General features: G+C 45.9%; 1 protein-coding gene across 2 annotated transcripts in view; it reads right to left on the bottom strand.

Annotated features, from left to right (window-relative positions):
* The window catches only part of NHERF1 (NHERF family PDZ scaffold protein 1), a 33,100-nt gene extending 17,331 nt beyond the window's left edge, over positions 1–15,769 (bottom strand). Inside the window, exons 1-2 of one of the 2 annotated variants that reach the window (XM_089692529.1) lie at positions 15,442–15,769; positions 7,083–7,118 (exon numbers count right to left, since the gene is read on the bottom strand). In XM_089692529.1, coding sequence (XP_089548655.1) covers positions 7,083–7,118; positions 15,442–15,723 — 318 coding nt within the window. In that variant the 5' untranslated portion in view covers positions 15,724–15,769. The remainder of the gene's footprint in view (positions 1–7,082; positions 7,119–15,441) is intronic. The other variant, XM_089692531.1, reaches the window with a different exon arrangement.
* Between the last annotated feature and the right edge of the window lie 351 nt (positions 15,770–16,120).

Genomic DNA, 16,120 nt, shown 5'->3' with positions numbered 1-16,120 from the left:
CTAATGACTAATCTGGTAAACATTGCAAATTGATTATTTCTATTTCACCAGTGTTCCGGTTGTGTGCCAACTGGGGTTGTATATCCTAAACCTATTTCTGTGGCCTACTCATGAACAAGTTTAATATACAGTTAGGTCCATATACATTTGGACACAGGCACAATTTTCATACGTGGCTCTGTATGCCACCAGATTAAATTAAAACAAAACAATCCAAATGAATTTGATGTGCAGACTTTCAGCTTTAATTCAAGGGGTTGAACATAAAGTAAAAATTTTGGGAACTGAAACCATTTTATGCCCAGTCCCTCCATTTACAGGGCTCAAATGTAATTTGGATAAATGATCATAAATGTTCATTTTTTATATTTTGCTGAGAATCCTTTACTGGCAATGACTGCCTGAAGTCTGGAACCCATGGACATTACCAAACACTGGGTTTCTTCCTTTCTGATGCTTTGATAGGCTCTAACTGCAGCTATCTTCAGTTCTTTGTTTGAGTCTCTGCCTTTAGTTTTGCCTTCAGAAAGTAAAATGTATGCTCATTCGGGTTGAGATCAGGTGATTGACTAGGCCATTGCAGAATATTCTACTTTTCCTGCAAAAGCTCCTGGGTTGCTTTTGCAGTGTGTTTTGGATCATTGTCCATCTGTACTGTGAAGCCCCGTCCAATCAACTTTGCTGCACTTGGCTGAATCTGGGCTGACAGTACATCTCTAAAGACTGCAGAATTCATCTGTAGCAGTGTACTTGTATGTCTGTCTTCATTACCACATTGACTGGAACAAGCATGCAGAATAAAAAGTCAGATCTCATTTCCCCACTTTCAGCATGTTTAGTATTACATACTAAAATCAGGAACCCGCTAACTTTCGGTACGTGTTTACTCTGTTCAACATAAGCCAGTTCAACTGGCTCATGTTGAATGATCATGCAGGAAAATCAGCACATGCAGCTGCTGATCTGTGTACGCTGATGCGGGAAGGGGGGGCTGCTGTCAGGATACAATAGCATGGCAGGGGAGATCTACATCCACATTGCTCAATGCTGGAGCCTCCTGCATTGGGGCTAGATGCTCCCCATTCCCAGTGCAACATACTAACCATTCATTCTGCTCTTGCTACCCTGTTAACCTATAGGTTATAGGCATCAGGTGACTCCCTACCATTCTTTCACATGACATCACTGCAGTTTAATGATTGGCCAATGTGTGCAGGAAAACAGAGCAGCAGCGATCTATTCCTCCCACTGCGCTGTTGTTGCTACAAGGTACCTCCAGGTATAGGGATCGGGTGACCTTACCCTTCTCATGTGATCATGCTGCAGCTTACAACTGGCCCAGCTCGGTCATGTGCGGGAAAACAAAAAAAAGGGAAACAGACAATCCTGTCAAAGCTCCAAATGGGATATTACTGGAGCTTACAAGAGGCTTCTTGCCTTCATTGTTCGCAATGAACTCAACAGCAAGGGAGCAAAAGGGAATGACCACATGAAAAAAAAAAAAAAAAAAAAAATGTTTGCAGTTACTGTAAAGCCAGTCCTAGCCAAGTTCACTTTAAAGTCCTGTGAAATAATATTTAATCTCTAGTGCTAGGTGAAGAACCACCAAACTATGCACTATTCATTTTTAAACCGGCCCCATAACCACAGCAAAGTCTGAAAGATTAAACAAAAAAAGGACTGTTTATCGGGTCACTATGCCACCACTTACAAACAAAATAGTTTCCATAGCCTCTAATGGGAAAACCATTAAGATCTCCAAATAAGAATTGTGGAACAAAAAAAAAAAAAAAAAAAAAAAAAAAAAAAAAAAAAAAAAAAAAAAAAAAACAGAAAAGGATAAAAAAAAAATATAAAAAGTAGAAGTGTAAGCAACTATCAATTGTAATAAAAGATTTTTTTGTGCCTGACCATTTGAACTCAAGGAAGGTCTATCTCTCCTCCCCCCTTCCCCCACACACACCTGTAGCAAAAACAACAAAAAGGGTGAGGGTGCCATTACTGACTTGTTAGATATACCATCTGCCCAGCTGTGGTACTATTCAGGGGTGGACTGACAACCCATGGGGCCCGTGACCTTGCCCAAAATAAAAAAAGCCTATGAAAAAAAAAAAAAAAAAAAAAAACGAGAAGTGTACCAGGGGCATCTCATGGGGCCCCCTACTAACCCCAGGCCCTCGGGCAGTGCCCGAGTTTCCAATTGGTCAGTCCGCCCCTGGTACTATTACAATAACTTCAATACTCTGAACCACTGATCAAGCATGCGGAGGATTTCTGACTGATGTACTCACTTGTTTGGGGTCACTCACTTAGAAAATATTGAAGATAATGGATCAAAATGACAGCTAGGCCACTAGCATTTTCAGAAGATGCTCAGCAGTGTCACTCGCTGTATTTTATCTCTGTACAAGCTTTGTAGACCAGTGGACCATTTTCTTCTTTCAACTAACTGCTCCACTGCTGCCAGCCAAAACTGTGGCCAGAGTGCAGGTGGAGGACCCCTTTAGAGCCAATGTCTGAACACCCCCACCCCGTAGCACTTATGGACACATGTACTAGAATCCTCTTAAGCAAGGCCCTTTAACGCTCTTGTATTTTATTGTATTGGAACGATCAGAAAAAAAAAAGAAAAAAAAAAGGACACAACAAAAACAGAAAATGTTACTAGTCAATATGTAAGATACTGACTAGTAACTTGTGTTTTTTTCTGATCGGTCCAATACAATAAAATACAAGTGTATGTGTGCAAAACACTTTCCCGTTCAATTCTGGCAGCTGTGGACATTTACAAATCTATGCATGTGTAACGCACGCACTATACAGACCATACTTTTTTTTACTCAGATTTTCTGCCAGGAAGATCTGTAAAATATCAGTACCTTGTGCAAGAACTCCAACACACCAAGTCCCCTCGACTGTGCTGTCTACCTTCCTAACAAGGTGAACTCTGAAGCTGTCCATACACTACTGGACTTTTGAACAAATATTCGTACGAAAATTCTCAGTACATTTGATGACTTGACCAACATTGTAAAAAAAAAAAAAAAAAAAAAAAAAAAAAACCCACACCACTTTGTTTGCTTTTAACATTCGACGATGTTGAAATTAATGTACTTTCCCAGCAATAAAAGAAAAAAAAAATTTAATTAAAAAGATAAAAATTTTCCATCTTGCTCCTTCCCAATTGTCCCATCACTGCGGCGGAAAGTGAACAGATTTTAACTCAATTAAAAAAAAAAAACAAAAAAAAAAAAACACAAAGTTCTTAAATTGAAACGTTTCAAATGAAATTCTACTAATGTAAAGCCAGCTATAGCCTCTAACTGTGGTCTGGTCAGTACAAACCGTACAGGAAGGGGGGGGGGGGGTCAAAAGATCATTAGCTGTTTGGCAGAAACAAGAGGAAGTGCTGACAGGTTGGTGGGAGGCGAGGAGCAGTTGGAAGCAAAATCTTCATACAAAGACCGGTCCTCATTTTACACAGAATATCTAATAGAATATCAGATTTGACAGTGTGACATGCAAACTACAGGAACCCCAAGCAACAATCTGGCTGCAGTACGACACAATTTGTTGCTGAGAGTCATGGTATGGTGCAGAGAGCGTGCTTTTTGCATTTAACATCCCTCTACGTTAAGAGCCTCATCAAAAAATAAATAAAAAAACAAAACAAAACAAAACAAAACAAAACCATACAACAGGAGAAAAAAAAAAAACCCACACACACACTTATTGATTGCTAAAGTTTTAACAATTTTTCACCCTAATGAAAAGAAAATCAGATTTTCACAGTGTACTTTCCTTACCATGCACAAAAAATCCTTTTACAAATCAGCATTATATCGTATCCAATGCAAAAATTTTTTTAATTTTTTTTTTTAAGGCTTTAATAGGTTAGTAAAGGGTTAAAACCCATTAAGTGCTTACGGCTGTCTGTGCACCAAAACAAGGTACTAAGTTGAGACCTTCCAAAAGGGATGATTGTTGGGGGACTTCCCTTGACTTCCTGTTGAACAGCCCAGGGGTCCCCACTGTACTCCAGTTTCAGCTTTAACCACTTTCCCTCCTAATGACCAGGCCTCTTTTTGCTACTCGGCGTTGCACTAATTCAACTGATAATTGCGCGGTCATGCAATGCTGCACCCAAACGAAATTTATGTCCTTTTTTTCCCCCCACACAAATATTTCTCTCAGTGGTATTTGATCACCTGTGCGCTTTTTATTTTTCACGACCGGCTGTGACCCGGCGACTGACATCCGCGGCCATGATCGGCGGGACAGGTAGGGTGGTGGCGCGCCTCGCGTGCGCCCCGTTTTGCAAACACATGTTTGGAAACGTGGTTTTGCCCAGCCGTGCCACCCTGCCAATGTATTTCTACAGTGGCTGGGTGGCATGTGGTTAAGTGTATTTTGGCTTTAAGCAGCTTTCAGGCACTTTCCGCCAACACATTCATGCTGGCTGGTAAAATTAACTTTTAGCACCGTTAACAGTCTATAACCCACTTCAGCAAATGGTTTAATATTATACCACAGGGCAATTATCAGTAATGTGCAAAAACCCAGCTGCCACTCATCCATTGAGGAAATGAGACTGCTCTGCAGCCAAACATTTGGATTGCTGGCAGAGTAATATTTAAATACATATGCAAAAACATGAATGGTACATAAATACTTAAACATAAGTGTTACAATGTAAAAACAGAACAAATAAGAACTGGAAATCTGTTGGTACTTTAAACACAAAACTTCAAGCGTTACTAAACCCAGAACCCCGCCTTCACTATATCCGGTCTCCCCGGACCCCGCCTTCACTATATCCGGTCTCCCCGGACCCCGCCTTCACTATATCCGGTCTCCCCGGACCCCGCCTTCACTATATCCGGTCTCCCCGGACCCCGCCTTCACTATATCCGGTCTCCCATAGTACACAACATGGAAAGGCAATATTTTAGTAAATATCTTCTCTTCAGAAGTTAGAGCAGTATTGTGGCTTATATTAGTGTTCAGCAGAACACTGGTTAAAGCTTGTAGGATTCAAAAACCCCTGACCTCTGTCTGGACAGTGCCGATTTGCCCTGTGCCGATCACATGCACTCTCCCAAGAGGAAAAACATACATACATCTAAAACTGAGCATGTGCAAAATGCCTACAGTTCAGTCTGTCCAATTCAGAGATAGAGGTGGTCACTTGAAGAAAAAAAAAAAAAAAAAAAAATGGGAGTAACAGAAGACAGGATCAAACAGCCTTTTTACACAATGAGAGGATTAGCCCCTTAGGTTCCACAGTGAGTAACAATCATACTGGATATACAGACTGATTTTACGGTTATGGGTTTAGTAACACTTTAAGGCCTTCTGCACACGGGACATTTTGCCATCTCTCCTACACACCATCCTGGTGGCTGCATTAGGGCAGGAAAAAAAAAAAAAAAAAAAGCTTGATGCTTGTAAAAACGCATGCAACACATTGAGGTGCATCAAGCACTTGGGCATGAAATCATTTCATTGGCCAGAATAATAATTTATGCTGGCCATTGAAATTGATTACCTCAAGCGCTAAAACGCATGTTTAGACGTGTTAACATGTTTAGCATTCTGCCAAAACACTGCTCATGGACATGCTGGCAGTGATTTTTATTTTTCCTGCCTATAAAATGTCTATGACACATAGGCTAACATGGAAGGAAGTGTATATGAAAAGACAAAAATGTTCTTACGGGCCTAGTGCATTACCTTTACAAATTAGATGAATAAAAAAGTAAATTACTCACATGAGAAATAAAATCAAATGGAAAGTATGTCACAAGAGATGCAGTGTGGTCCAAGATCCCTGAAGGTGGTCTGGTGGGGGGGGGGGGGGGGGGGACTGTAGACCTCTGGATAGCTGATGTGTTTTGAGGTTGTACCTCTTCCTCAGAGCCAATCAAATTGATTTTATTTCTCTTGTATTACTTTTTATCAATCTCATTTGAAGGAGTTTTCTTTCTGCTCCAGGTGGATACAGAACCCCTGATATCGGTCTTGACAATGCAGATTAGCCCTGTGCTGATCACATGCACACTCCCAAGAAAAAAAAAAAAAAAAAACTTTCTAGCCATACACACCAAACTAAGCATGTTCAGAGTGTCTCCACACTGTTATCAGGAGATAGGAGGGAGACGCTGGAAGGGGAGGATCAGAGAAGATAGGATCAAATAGTGTTTTTACACAATGCAGAGGATTAACCCCTTAGGTCAGTGGTATATTTAGGTTTTGTGCTGCCCTATGCAACATAAAAATCTCTCCCCCCTGCCCCATGGAGAGACCCTGACCAACACCCCCCTTCACCATGAAGAGAGCCTGACATTGACCAACAACACCCCAGCCCCACCCAAGAGAGCCTTCCACTACCACCTCCCCCAATGTACTAGCAACCCCCCAATTCCAGCAAAAGAAAATACTAGTTTTCACAGCTCCGGAAATCGCCAGAAAAAAAAAAAAAAAAAAAGTCAGGCTCTGCATACACCAAGCAGCCTCTCAGATCCCCCCTGAGATCCATGCTACATGTGTGTCCCTTCTTCCATCCCTTCTTTCGGGGGTTGCGCCGCTTACCTGAAAAATGCAGCTGCCCCCCTGAAAAATGCCACCCTAGGCAAATGCCTTGTGGTAGACACGCCCCTGCCTTAGGTTCCACAGTGAGTATAACAAGCATGCTTTTCTGCATATACAGACTGATTTTACGGTTGTGGGTTTAGTAACACTTTAACATGGGTGTATATTCTTTTTTTTTTCAAAAAGGTGGCCAATGCCGTTAATGATTGCAAGCCATGCAATAATGTGTCATTTATATATGCCTGGAGCAGGTCCTCGAAAGTTTACAATTCCACATGAGCTCTTTGCGGCAGATGGGTTATCATCTGTAATAATAGGACACACAACTAATCTGCTGTCTTGGTTTTATGATCCGGTCACTTCTCATTTAGGCAGTATTTACTGTTCTCAAGCCATCCTTCCATTATCTCATAAATGTAACGACTCTTTATGAGCAAAGATACAGAAAAGTCCGGTCCACATGGATACAGCAATGAAGATCGGTCACATACCTTGTCATTGGCAGATGCTGCTGGAGGATTTGCAACCTATCAAATAAAAACACAAAATTAGAACCCCCATTTGGACCTCCGGCCTAGCCTGGGAAAGTCAACACAGAACAGGATACCATAAAAGTCTATTGAATTTCAGATAGCAGAACATATTACTCTACAGACCTGAACACTTGGCTGTCTCCTGCGCGCTGGTCACATGACGTTACAAAAAGCATTCACGCAGGAAGTGTGGGCTGCTCGGTGGTAAGCCAGAACCATAAAAAATGCTTTATGTACCTAGCAAATATACGTTTATTAAACAGCGTGCAAAGCAATACCGCGGCTAACTGCAGCAAATGGGAAGTCGATCGTTATTAAAGCGGAAAAGTTTCTAACTGCACGCTCACTAAAATGTTAGCTACTTTGAAAGCTAAAAGTCGCGCACAATGTTTCCCCATAGCATGCGTGTGAACAAACTGCAACGCAGGCCAGTTTTTAGAGATTAAAAATATATCAGTCCCAAGACCTCCTTGGCCAGGAAGAGACAGCTGGGCCCCCCATGACCAACATGTGCTGTTGAGTACCCCAAAGCCTCCTGAGATGCATGGCATCAGTGTCCTAATGGGGTTGTGGGTGCCTAGGCAAGAATATAGGGAGCTCTGGCCAGCTCAGTGGATTGCTTTAAAAAAAAGGCCTGGATTCTTTCTCAGGCCCCATGTACACAGGACACTTCTGAACGATGGAAACTGACTGCTGGAAAATGTAGGTTAAAAACATTTTAGCCGCATTTGCATACCGCATTTATGCGTATTTACATTTAGAAACATTTTTTAAAGATATGCGCAGGAGAACCTCCCAAATGCCCAGAATGCACTGAAAAGTGGAAAATTATTAACTATTTCAAACTGTTTCGGAGAAATATAGAGAGTAGAAGCAGAGACAGCAGTATGTGTTGAGATAATTAGGGGTGAGTTGCTCATTAACATTTCTTTTGTTTCCAAGGGTGGGAAAGGTGGCTGGTGGAGGGAGTCATTAAGGCCACCTGGCAGGGGGTCCTCATGTTAATGACCATTCACACCTCAGATTCCTCATGAGGACCCCCTGCCAGGTGTCCTTAATGACTCCCTCCACCAGCCACCTTTCCCACCCTTGGAAACAAAAGATATGTTAATGACCATTCACACCTCAGATTCCTCATATCTTTTGTACCCAAGGGAGGGAGAGGTCTGAGGTGTGAATTGGTTATTACAATGTGTGACAAGCTTGGTAGGAACATCCTGTGTTCAGTGTTTTGTCCATCTGAGTACCTTGAAAACTATTTCCAGTCATTTTTCATGATGAAAAAAGGCTCTGGACAGCATCGGAAACTGTGGAAGAGTTAAAAAAAAAAAATTTCAGACGCAAATGCTTATAAAACGTGATTTGCCACGTTTACAAGTGTCTTGCATTTGAAACGCTGATAAAATGGACTGCTGAACGCAAGTTTTCTGCATTCGAAAAACAACAACTGTAAACTCAAATGCCTGTAAATGAAGATGTGTACATGGACACATAGGAAAACATTAGGGAGAGTTCAGGGGCTGCTGGAAAAAAAACAAAAAAAAAAACAAAAAAAAAAAACACGCTGAACAGCTCCTAACGTGAATATATCAGCTGCAGTGTACATGGGCCCTTAGATACACAGAATATAACATTTATAGGTAAAGGTGATCCAGGGAATATCTGATTGCCTCTCGGGGGATCAGGAAGGAATTCCAGCAGGAGCAAATTGGATCATGCTTTGCTGGGTTTTTGCCTTCCTCTGGGTGTAGGATTATAACTTTTTTTAATGGTTGAACTGGATGGACTTGTCTTTTGCAGCCAGACTAAGTAACTGTGCTGAGAAGGGATAAGAAAAAAAAAAAAAAAAAACCACACAACACAAAAAAAACACAATTACAATAAAAAAATTAAAAAAAAAAAAGTGTCCAATTGTGTGAGAGGAGGTGCACCAGAGTGCAAAGATAGTGGGTAGGGCGGTGTAGGTCTGCGCAGGGGTGGACTGACCATTTGGAAACTCAGGCACTGCCCGAGGGCCCGGGGTCAGTAGGGGACCCCATGGGATGTCCCTGGTACCTTTTTCATAGGCTTTTTTGAGTTTGGGCAAGGACACAGGGGCCCCATGATCCCCTATTGCCCGGGGGCCCCTTGAGTTGTCAGTCCACCCCTGGGTCTGTGTTAACCACTTGAGGACCACTGGTACGTTGCTGGACTTTGAGTGGTTATACCGGGATGATGGCCGCAGCACCGGAAGCACTGAGCGCTGCATCACTTCCAGCTTCACCAGATGTAAACAAACACTATTATGGGTCATGCAGCCTACGTTTGCTCAGACACGGCAGCCCAAACATTTGGAATGGTGGCACGGGTGACATTCAGATTAAATGGCAGCCCCGCGCTTCTCAAAAAGCAGCACAACTCCCGCACCCACAACAAGCCCACAAGTGTGAACCTAGCCCTAGTTTTCAAAATATCATTCTTGGTATAAACCGGATTTGAAAGATCAGGGGTCTAATGGACCCCAGATCTATCAGTAAAGAGTATCGGTCACTGCCTATTGTGATCACAGGGGATATCTATATTCCCGGTGATAATAAAAGTGGTAAGGGAACGTGTCAAAATTAACACACACACACACACACACACACACACACACACACACTAAAGGCTTTTAAAGCCTAAATCACCAATGGATAATAAAAAGTCAGTTTGTTGAAGAAGGGAGGAGCGATTGGGTTTGGGGGGGCAGGGGTGCCTTGCCATCCTAGGCTACAGGGCTGTGCATTTCTATTGCTGAACAGTGCAGGGAGGCTCAACTCTAGTCTCTGCATGCAAGGGTGGCTCCATAGGATGCTGTAATAGAAAGGAGCCACCCTGAAACAGGAAACTTGGGGCAGTGGTCGTGTCACCAGCTTAAAAAAGGTGGATTAAAAGATAGGCAAGGATTACAAGATAAAGATAATGCATATCCTTAAAGTCATTAAATAAGCGCTGAAACTGCTAAAAAAAAAACCAGAGGGCCTAATTTCACTTTAAAGATTTTTTTTTCAGAAAAAAAAAAAAAAAAAAAAAAAAAAACACACGCATCTACCTGGAGGTGAGCCCTAATAAACAAGGCAGGGCATAGAACAGGAACCAACAGCCAATCAGATCTCAGGTACTATACTGGTTACCCTATGCCCCCCACGTAACATGGTCCTGAACCCCCCTATGGCACGATGCCTGTACATAGTCTGTGCTCACTGTACAATACATGCCAGTGCTGGATTTGTTTTATGTATTGATCTTGAACAGTCTTCTGCACACCCTTGTCTATGCCAACGCTGTGGAGCTACAAGTCCCAGCATGCCTCACTTCTCACAATTGCAGCAGGGCCACAAAGCAAACAATGACCTCTGAGCACAGAGGGGAAGGTCTACAGAATAGAATTTGGCACCTTCACACAAGTCAGACAAGGACTGTGCCAACGATTGCAACACAAAGCTGGAAAACCTAAAATCAGAAGAAGCGTTGTTTGCCATGGTGGGAAATTTTCAGCCAAGTCTCCTTTGTAAGCAAAGTTGGTGAGTGCGTTCACAGCTTTTAAGAGAAGGTGGGTTTGTGGGCAGCCCGACTACTAAGGCCCCTTACACAAGAAGCAGTGCGTCCTGCATAGAGGGTGCAGCATCCAGCCCTACTGCAGGCAGCATATACAGTACTTTTTCTATGGCTGAAAGGAGGAAAGAATTCACTTTAAGCAAACCAAGTCGAAGAACCTGAATATGGTTTCAGGTTAGTCTGTTTTCATTCCTGTTACAGCAGAACTCAGCCTGGAAGGGGGTATGGCAGTAACAGGGCTCAAGCAGATGTCCTGTAAGCAAACTGCCTGATGACTGGAGAATAGAGCAGACGGATGAGCCCATCAGTCTGCCGCTGCTCCTGAATGGTCCAGTTACAGTCTGCGAGAAGGAAGGTTTAATCAGGTTCCATTGCTTTACCTGCATAATAGCAAAGGGAATACAAGAAACTGGCTGTGCCGCATAAAAGGGTTCTGTAAATCATAGGACTGGCTGAACTGATCTAAAAGTGGCATCACTGCTGAAAAATCATTACTTCCACAACGCAGCTCTTCGTGCATAAGCAGCCAATGGTGAAGTCTGTGCATGGTCACATGGGAAGCATATGTAGCGGTATGCAAAATCTTGACTTCCAGAGCAACTATTACTTCCAGGGATTCCCATCCTCAAATACCCCCAACAGGCCAAGTTTTGGGAATTACCCGTAGATAACATCATCAATACCAAGCCATTGGCATTCATTTACAGGACCTGTGCATGGGGAAGGAAATCCTGAAAACATGGTCTGTCGGAGGTACGAAAGTACTAAGGTTGGGAACCAAAGACTTCATAGAGTTCCTGCAATGCAGCACAAGAGGGATTATAAGGGATTTAAATTTCAGGAAGGTGCAATAATCCATATTGCTCAGAATGTCCTCTGCAGTAAAGGATGAATTCTGATTGGCTGCGGGGGTTTACAGCTGAATTCCAGCACAACACACAAACTTTGTGCTCCCCAGGTATTACCCTGTAAAAGTAGCAGTGACATCATCACTGTCCTTTACATAGGCTGCATAGAGAGCAGAGCTATAGATGGGACCTAGTAACTCCACCCACTACAAGTTGCTTGCAGAAAACCACAGGAGGGGGCGGAGACCAGACCAGTCACCCTGAAGAAGCAAAGATAGAGCAGAGCTGTGGGAGGGATCAAACAGGCTCCACACATTACAGGCTGCCAACAGAAAACTACAGAAGGGGGCGGAGACGAGACCTGTCACCCTGAACAAGGAGAGAGAGCAACAGTGAGTGGTCGTTATTACAGAAGGAAAGTCAAACTGGATTACTGCACAGACATAAAAGAAATACACAAAGCATCAAGTAGAAGAAATTCACATTATGAAGAGATTTAAATAAAAGGGCTTATCCCTGAATCCAGTGTTTGGGATAAAGTCAAAGCCTTTTAGTTTTAGATAGAGAGGGGGGGAGATAATTTCTCTGTGTCCCTGCTGGAAAGATACACCTTCTATTTACAGACTAAATTCTGCTGATAAAAGCAGACCTGAGTGGTGATCACCTGATACACACATGGAAGGGCCACATCAGTCGGGCACTTTATTCCCAGCAATCCTCATTTTTCAATAGGAATTTGTACGAAGGAAATCTGTTTTCTATGGAATCGCTGACTTCCAAATGTTACAGCGAATTGCAGTGCATGCTCTGTGTTTGCGCAGTTTCAGTTCAATGACAATTGGTCTGCGGTCACCTCTAAGGATGAACTATAGCAATTCAATCACTAATTACACCTCATTGTTAAAGCAGAACTCCGGCAATAAAAAACAAACACTCCCAACTACACTTGCTGACCACCCTCCAAAAGACACAACCCCTCCCCCAAAGGGGTCAGAGGTCGGAATGCTCCCACAAGTCTAGGTCTAGATCACTTTCTCAACTTTGTGAACACAGAGGAACCCTTGAAATAACTTTCTGGTCTCAGAAATCCTAATTCTTATATCTACAGCTCGCCAATTATCAGAATGATGATCAGTGGGAAGAATGCCCCTTACATTGGGGAAGTGGGGGGGTCAGTGGGAAGAATGCCCCTTACATTAGGGAAGTGGGGGGGGGGGGTCAGTGGAAGAATGCCCCTTACATTGGGGAAGTAGGGGGGGGGGTCAGTGGGAAGAATGCCCCTTACATTGGGGAAGGGGGGGGGGGGATCAGTGGGAAGAATGCCCCTTACATTGGGGAAGGGGGGGGGGGGGATCAGTGGGAAGAATGCCCCTTACATTGGGGAAGGGGGGGGGGGATCAGTGGGAAGAATGCCCCCCTACATTGGGGAAGGGGGGGGGATCAGTGGGAAGAATGCCCCCCTACATTGGGGAAGGGGGGGGGTCAGTGGGAAGAATGCCCCCCTACATTGGGGAAGGGGGGGTGTCAGTGGGAAGAATGCCCCCTACATTGGGGAAGGGGGGGTGGATCAGTGGGAAGAATGCCCCCTACATTGGGGAAGGGGGGGGGGATCAGTGGGAAGAATGCCCCCTACATTGGGGAAGGGGGGGGGGATCAGTGGGAAGAATGCCCCCCTACATTGGGGAAGGGGGGGGGGATCAGTGGGAAGAATGCCCCCCTACATTGGGGAAGGGGGGGGGGGATCAGTGGGAAGAATGCCCCCCTACATTGGGGAAGGGGGGGGGATCAGTGGGAAGAATGCCCCCCTACATTGGGGAAGGGGGGGGGGATCAGTGGAAAGAATGCCCCCCTACAATGGGGAAGGGGGGGGAAATCAGTGGGAAGAATGCCCCCCTACAATGGGGAAGGGGGGGGGAAATCAGTGGGAAGAATGCCCCTTACATTGTGGAAGGGGAAGAATGCTTATGAGGTTGGGGGTGTTGGTGGGAAGAATGCCCCTTACATATGTGGGGGGCAGTGGGAAGAATGCCACTTACATTGGGGAAAGGTGGGGGGTGGTCAGTGGGAAGAATTCCCCTTACCTTGGGGAAAGGGGGGGGGGGGGTCAGTCGGAAGAATGTCTGTTACATTGGGAAGGGGGGGGGGGGAGGGTCAGTTGGAAGAATGCCCCTTGCATTGGTGAAGGGGAGGGTGTCAGTGGGAAGAATGCTCCTTACATTGGGCATGGGGAAGAAAGACTCTTATGAGGATGGGGGTGTTGGTGGGAAGAATGCCCCTTATAATTGGGGGGGGGGTGGGACAGTGTGGAGAATACCCCTTACATTTGGAGGGGGCAGTGGGAAGAGCACCACTTGCAGTAGTGAAGGGGGGGGGGGGGGGTCAGTGGGAAGATAGCGCCTTACATTGGGCAGGGGCAGTGGGAAGAGTGCATTTTATGAGGATGGGGGTGTTTCTGGGAAGCACGCCCCTTACATTTGTGGGGGGGGGGGGGGGGGGACAGTGGGAAGAATGCCCCTTACAATGGGGAAGGGGGAGGGTCAGTGGGAAGAATGCCCCTTACATTGGGGGAGGGGGTGAGGTCAGTGAGAAGAAAAGGTCATTGGAGGTTGAAACTGCCAATATCGTAGGGAACCCAAACGCAACCTCAGGAGAACCCCTGATAGAGAACGGCTGATCTGCACAATACAGGAGATCAAAGCTCGGGATCAGATCCGGGAATCAGCTGAGAATCACAGCAGTGCCAGCCGATTCCCAGAACACAGGGCTGGCATCCAATGTCCTAAAACCATTTCCACTGCCGTCAATGGAAACACATTCTGGCTCCTGAGCTCACAGCGCAGATCCCCAATTCTCATTCTTACCTCCCTGTATAAAGAACCTTCACACAACTTGTACTATGTAGCAATTCTGAAAGCTTTCCTCTTCCCCATTCACTGCATTGATCACCACCCCAGTCCACCTGAAAAACAGATATTGCCATTTTCAGGAGGCTCCACACTTCAACAACCCATCTTCTGGGGTACTCCAGCAGTAAAGTTCCCAACTCCACCTATTGTGGATTGATTACAAGGGGGTCTGGTGTCCGGTCTGCAGTCATGTGACTTCTGCCATGGCAGTAAACGAAGGCTTAGCCCGTGCATATGCCTACAAATCAGTGGTGCGGGTGCAATGTTCAGGAGGGGGAGGAGCAGGCAGAATCTGGCTCCCAATGATAGAACCTGGTTTGCCCAGGGGGAGGACACAAGCTGGCTACCCAGAACCTGGCAACCCAGAGTGGACAGAACCTCACATCCCAGAACCTGGCTTCCCAGGGTGGGCAGAACCTCATGTCCAAAAACCTCACTCCCCATAAATTGGTTTCCCAAGGTGTACAGAACTTGGTATACCAAGGTGGACAGAACCTGGTGTGACAGAACCTGGCTGTCCAGAACCTAGAGTCATAGGATGGACAGAACTTGCTATCCCATGATGGGCAGAACCTCACTACTCAGAACCTGGCTGCCCATGGTGGACAGAACCTGGCTTCCCAGAGTAGACAGAACCCCCCCCCCAGAACCTGGCTTCCCAGGCGCTGAACCCCCCCCCCAGAACCTGGCTTCCCAGGCGCTGAACCCCCCCCCCAGAACCTGGCTTCCCAGGCGCTGAACCCCCAGAACCTGGCTTCCCAGGCGCTGAACCCCCAGAACCTGGCTTCCCAGGCGCTGAACCCCCAGAACCTGGCTTCCCAGGCGCTGAACCCCCAGAACCTGGCTTCCCAGGCGCTGAACCCCCAGAACCTGGCTTCCCAGGCTGAATAGAACCTCCCTCCCCAGAACCTGGCTCACTAGTTCTCCACCTAGCCCAGAACTCGCGGTTCTGGATGGACTTTCCGAACATCTGCGGGAAGGTCATACCTGGGAAATGTCTTCTGCCTCCTCCTCGGGTCCCTGCACCTCCAGGGTGAGTTGCTCCGTGGCCGCCCGGATCTTACCGACCACCTGCTGGTGCCCCAGTTCCCTGACGTCCTCCCCGCACACCCGGATCAGCCTGTCACCCGCTCTGAGCCCCGCTTTCTCGGCGGTCGATCCGGGCTCCACCAACTTCACATACTGTCCGGGCCGGTTCTTCTCGCTGTGCAGGTGGAAGCCATAGCCCGAGGGCCCCTTCTCCAGCACGCACACCCGCTCCGGTGCCATCCCTCCCCGCAGAGTGCCAGTACAGAGCCGCACAACGTCACTTATAACAGCGGAGAGAGCAGAACGGAGACTGGCACCACCACCCGCCAATCAAAGGGTGGCCCCGGGGGAAACGGCGGGCTGCCATTGGACGGGAAAGGACAGGAAGGAGGTGGCCATGCAAATTAGGCGAGGCGCGCCCACTCTGTCCGGACCTAATCGCTGCAACAAATGACTCACATGACCCGCAGAGGACACGTGACCAGCGGTGAAAGTTTTTTGGCAACATTGTTACGGAGTTCTTATTGTAATCTTTTCCTTAAAGGCGCAGCGCCTCTAAAAGGGCCCCAGAGAAATGTCACCAAAGGGCCAAGAGGAAGAGCAGCTCTGTGTAAAGGGAACCTCTCAGGAGAAGAAT

The sequence above is a fragment of the Staurois parvus genome, unplaced genomic scaffold (genome assembly GCF_062004578.1).
Source record: "Staurois parvus isolate SC_StPar_1 unplaced genomic scaffold, SC_StPar_1.0 ptg000592l, whole genome shotgun sequence".
NCBI classification, from domain to species: domain Eukaryota; kingdom Metazoa; phylum Chordata; class Amphibia; order Anura; family Ranidae; genus Staurois; species Staurois parvus.
The sequence above is the reverse complement of the archived record's forward strand: the minus strand, read 5'-3'. Positions and strand labels throughout refer to the sequence as shown.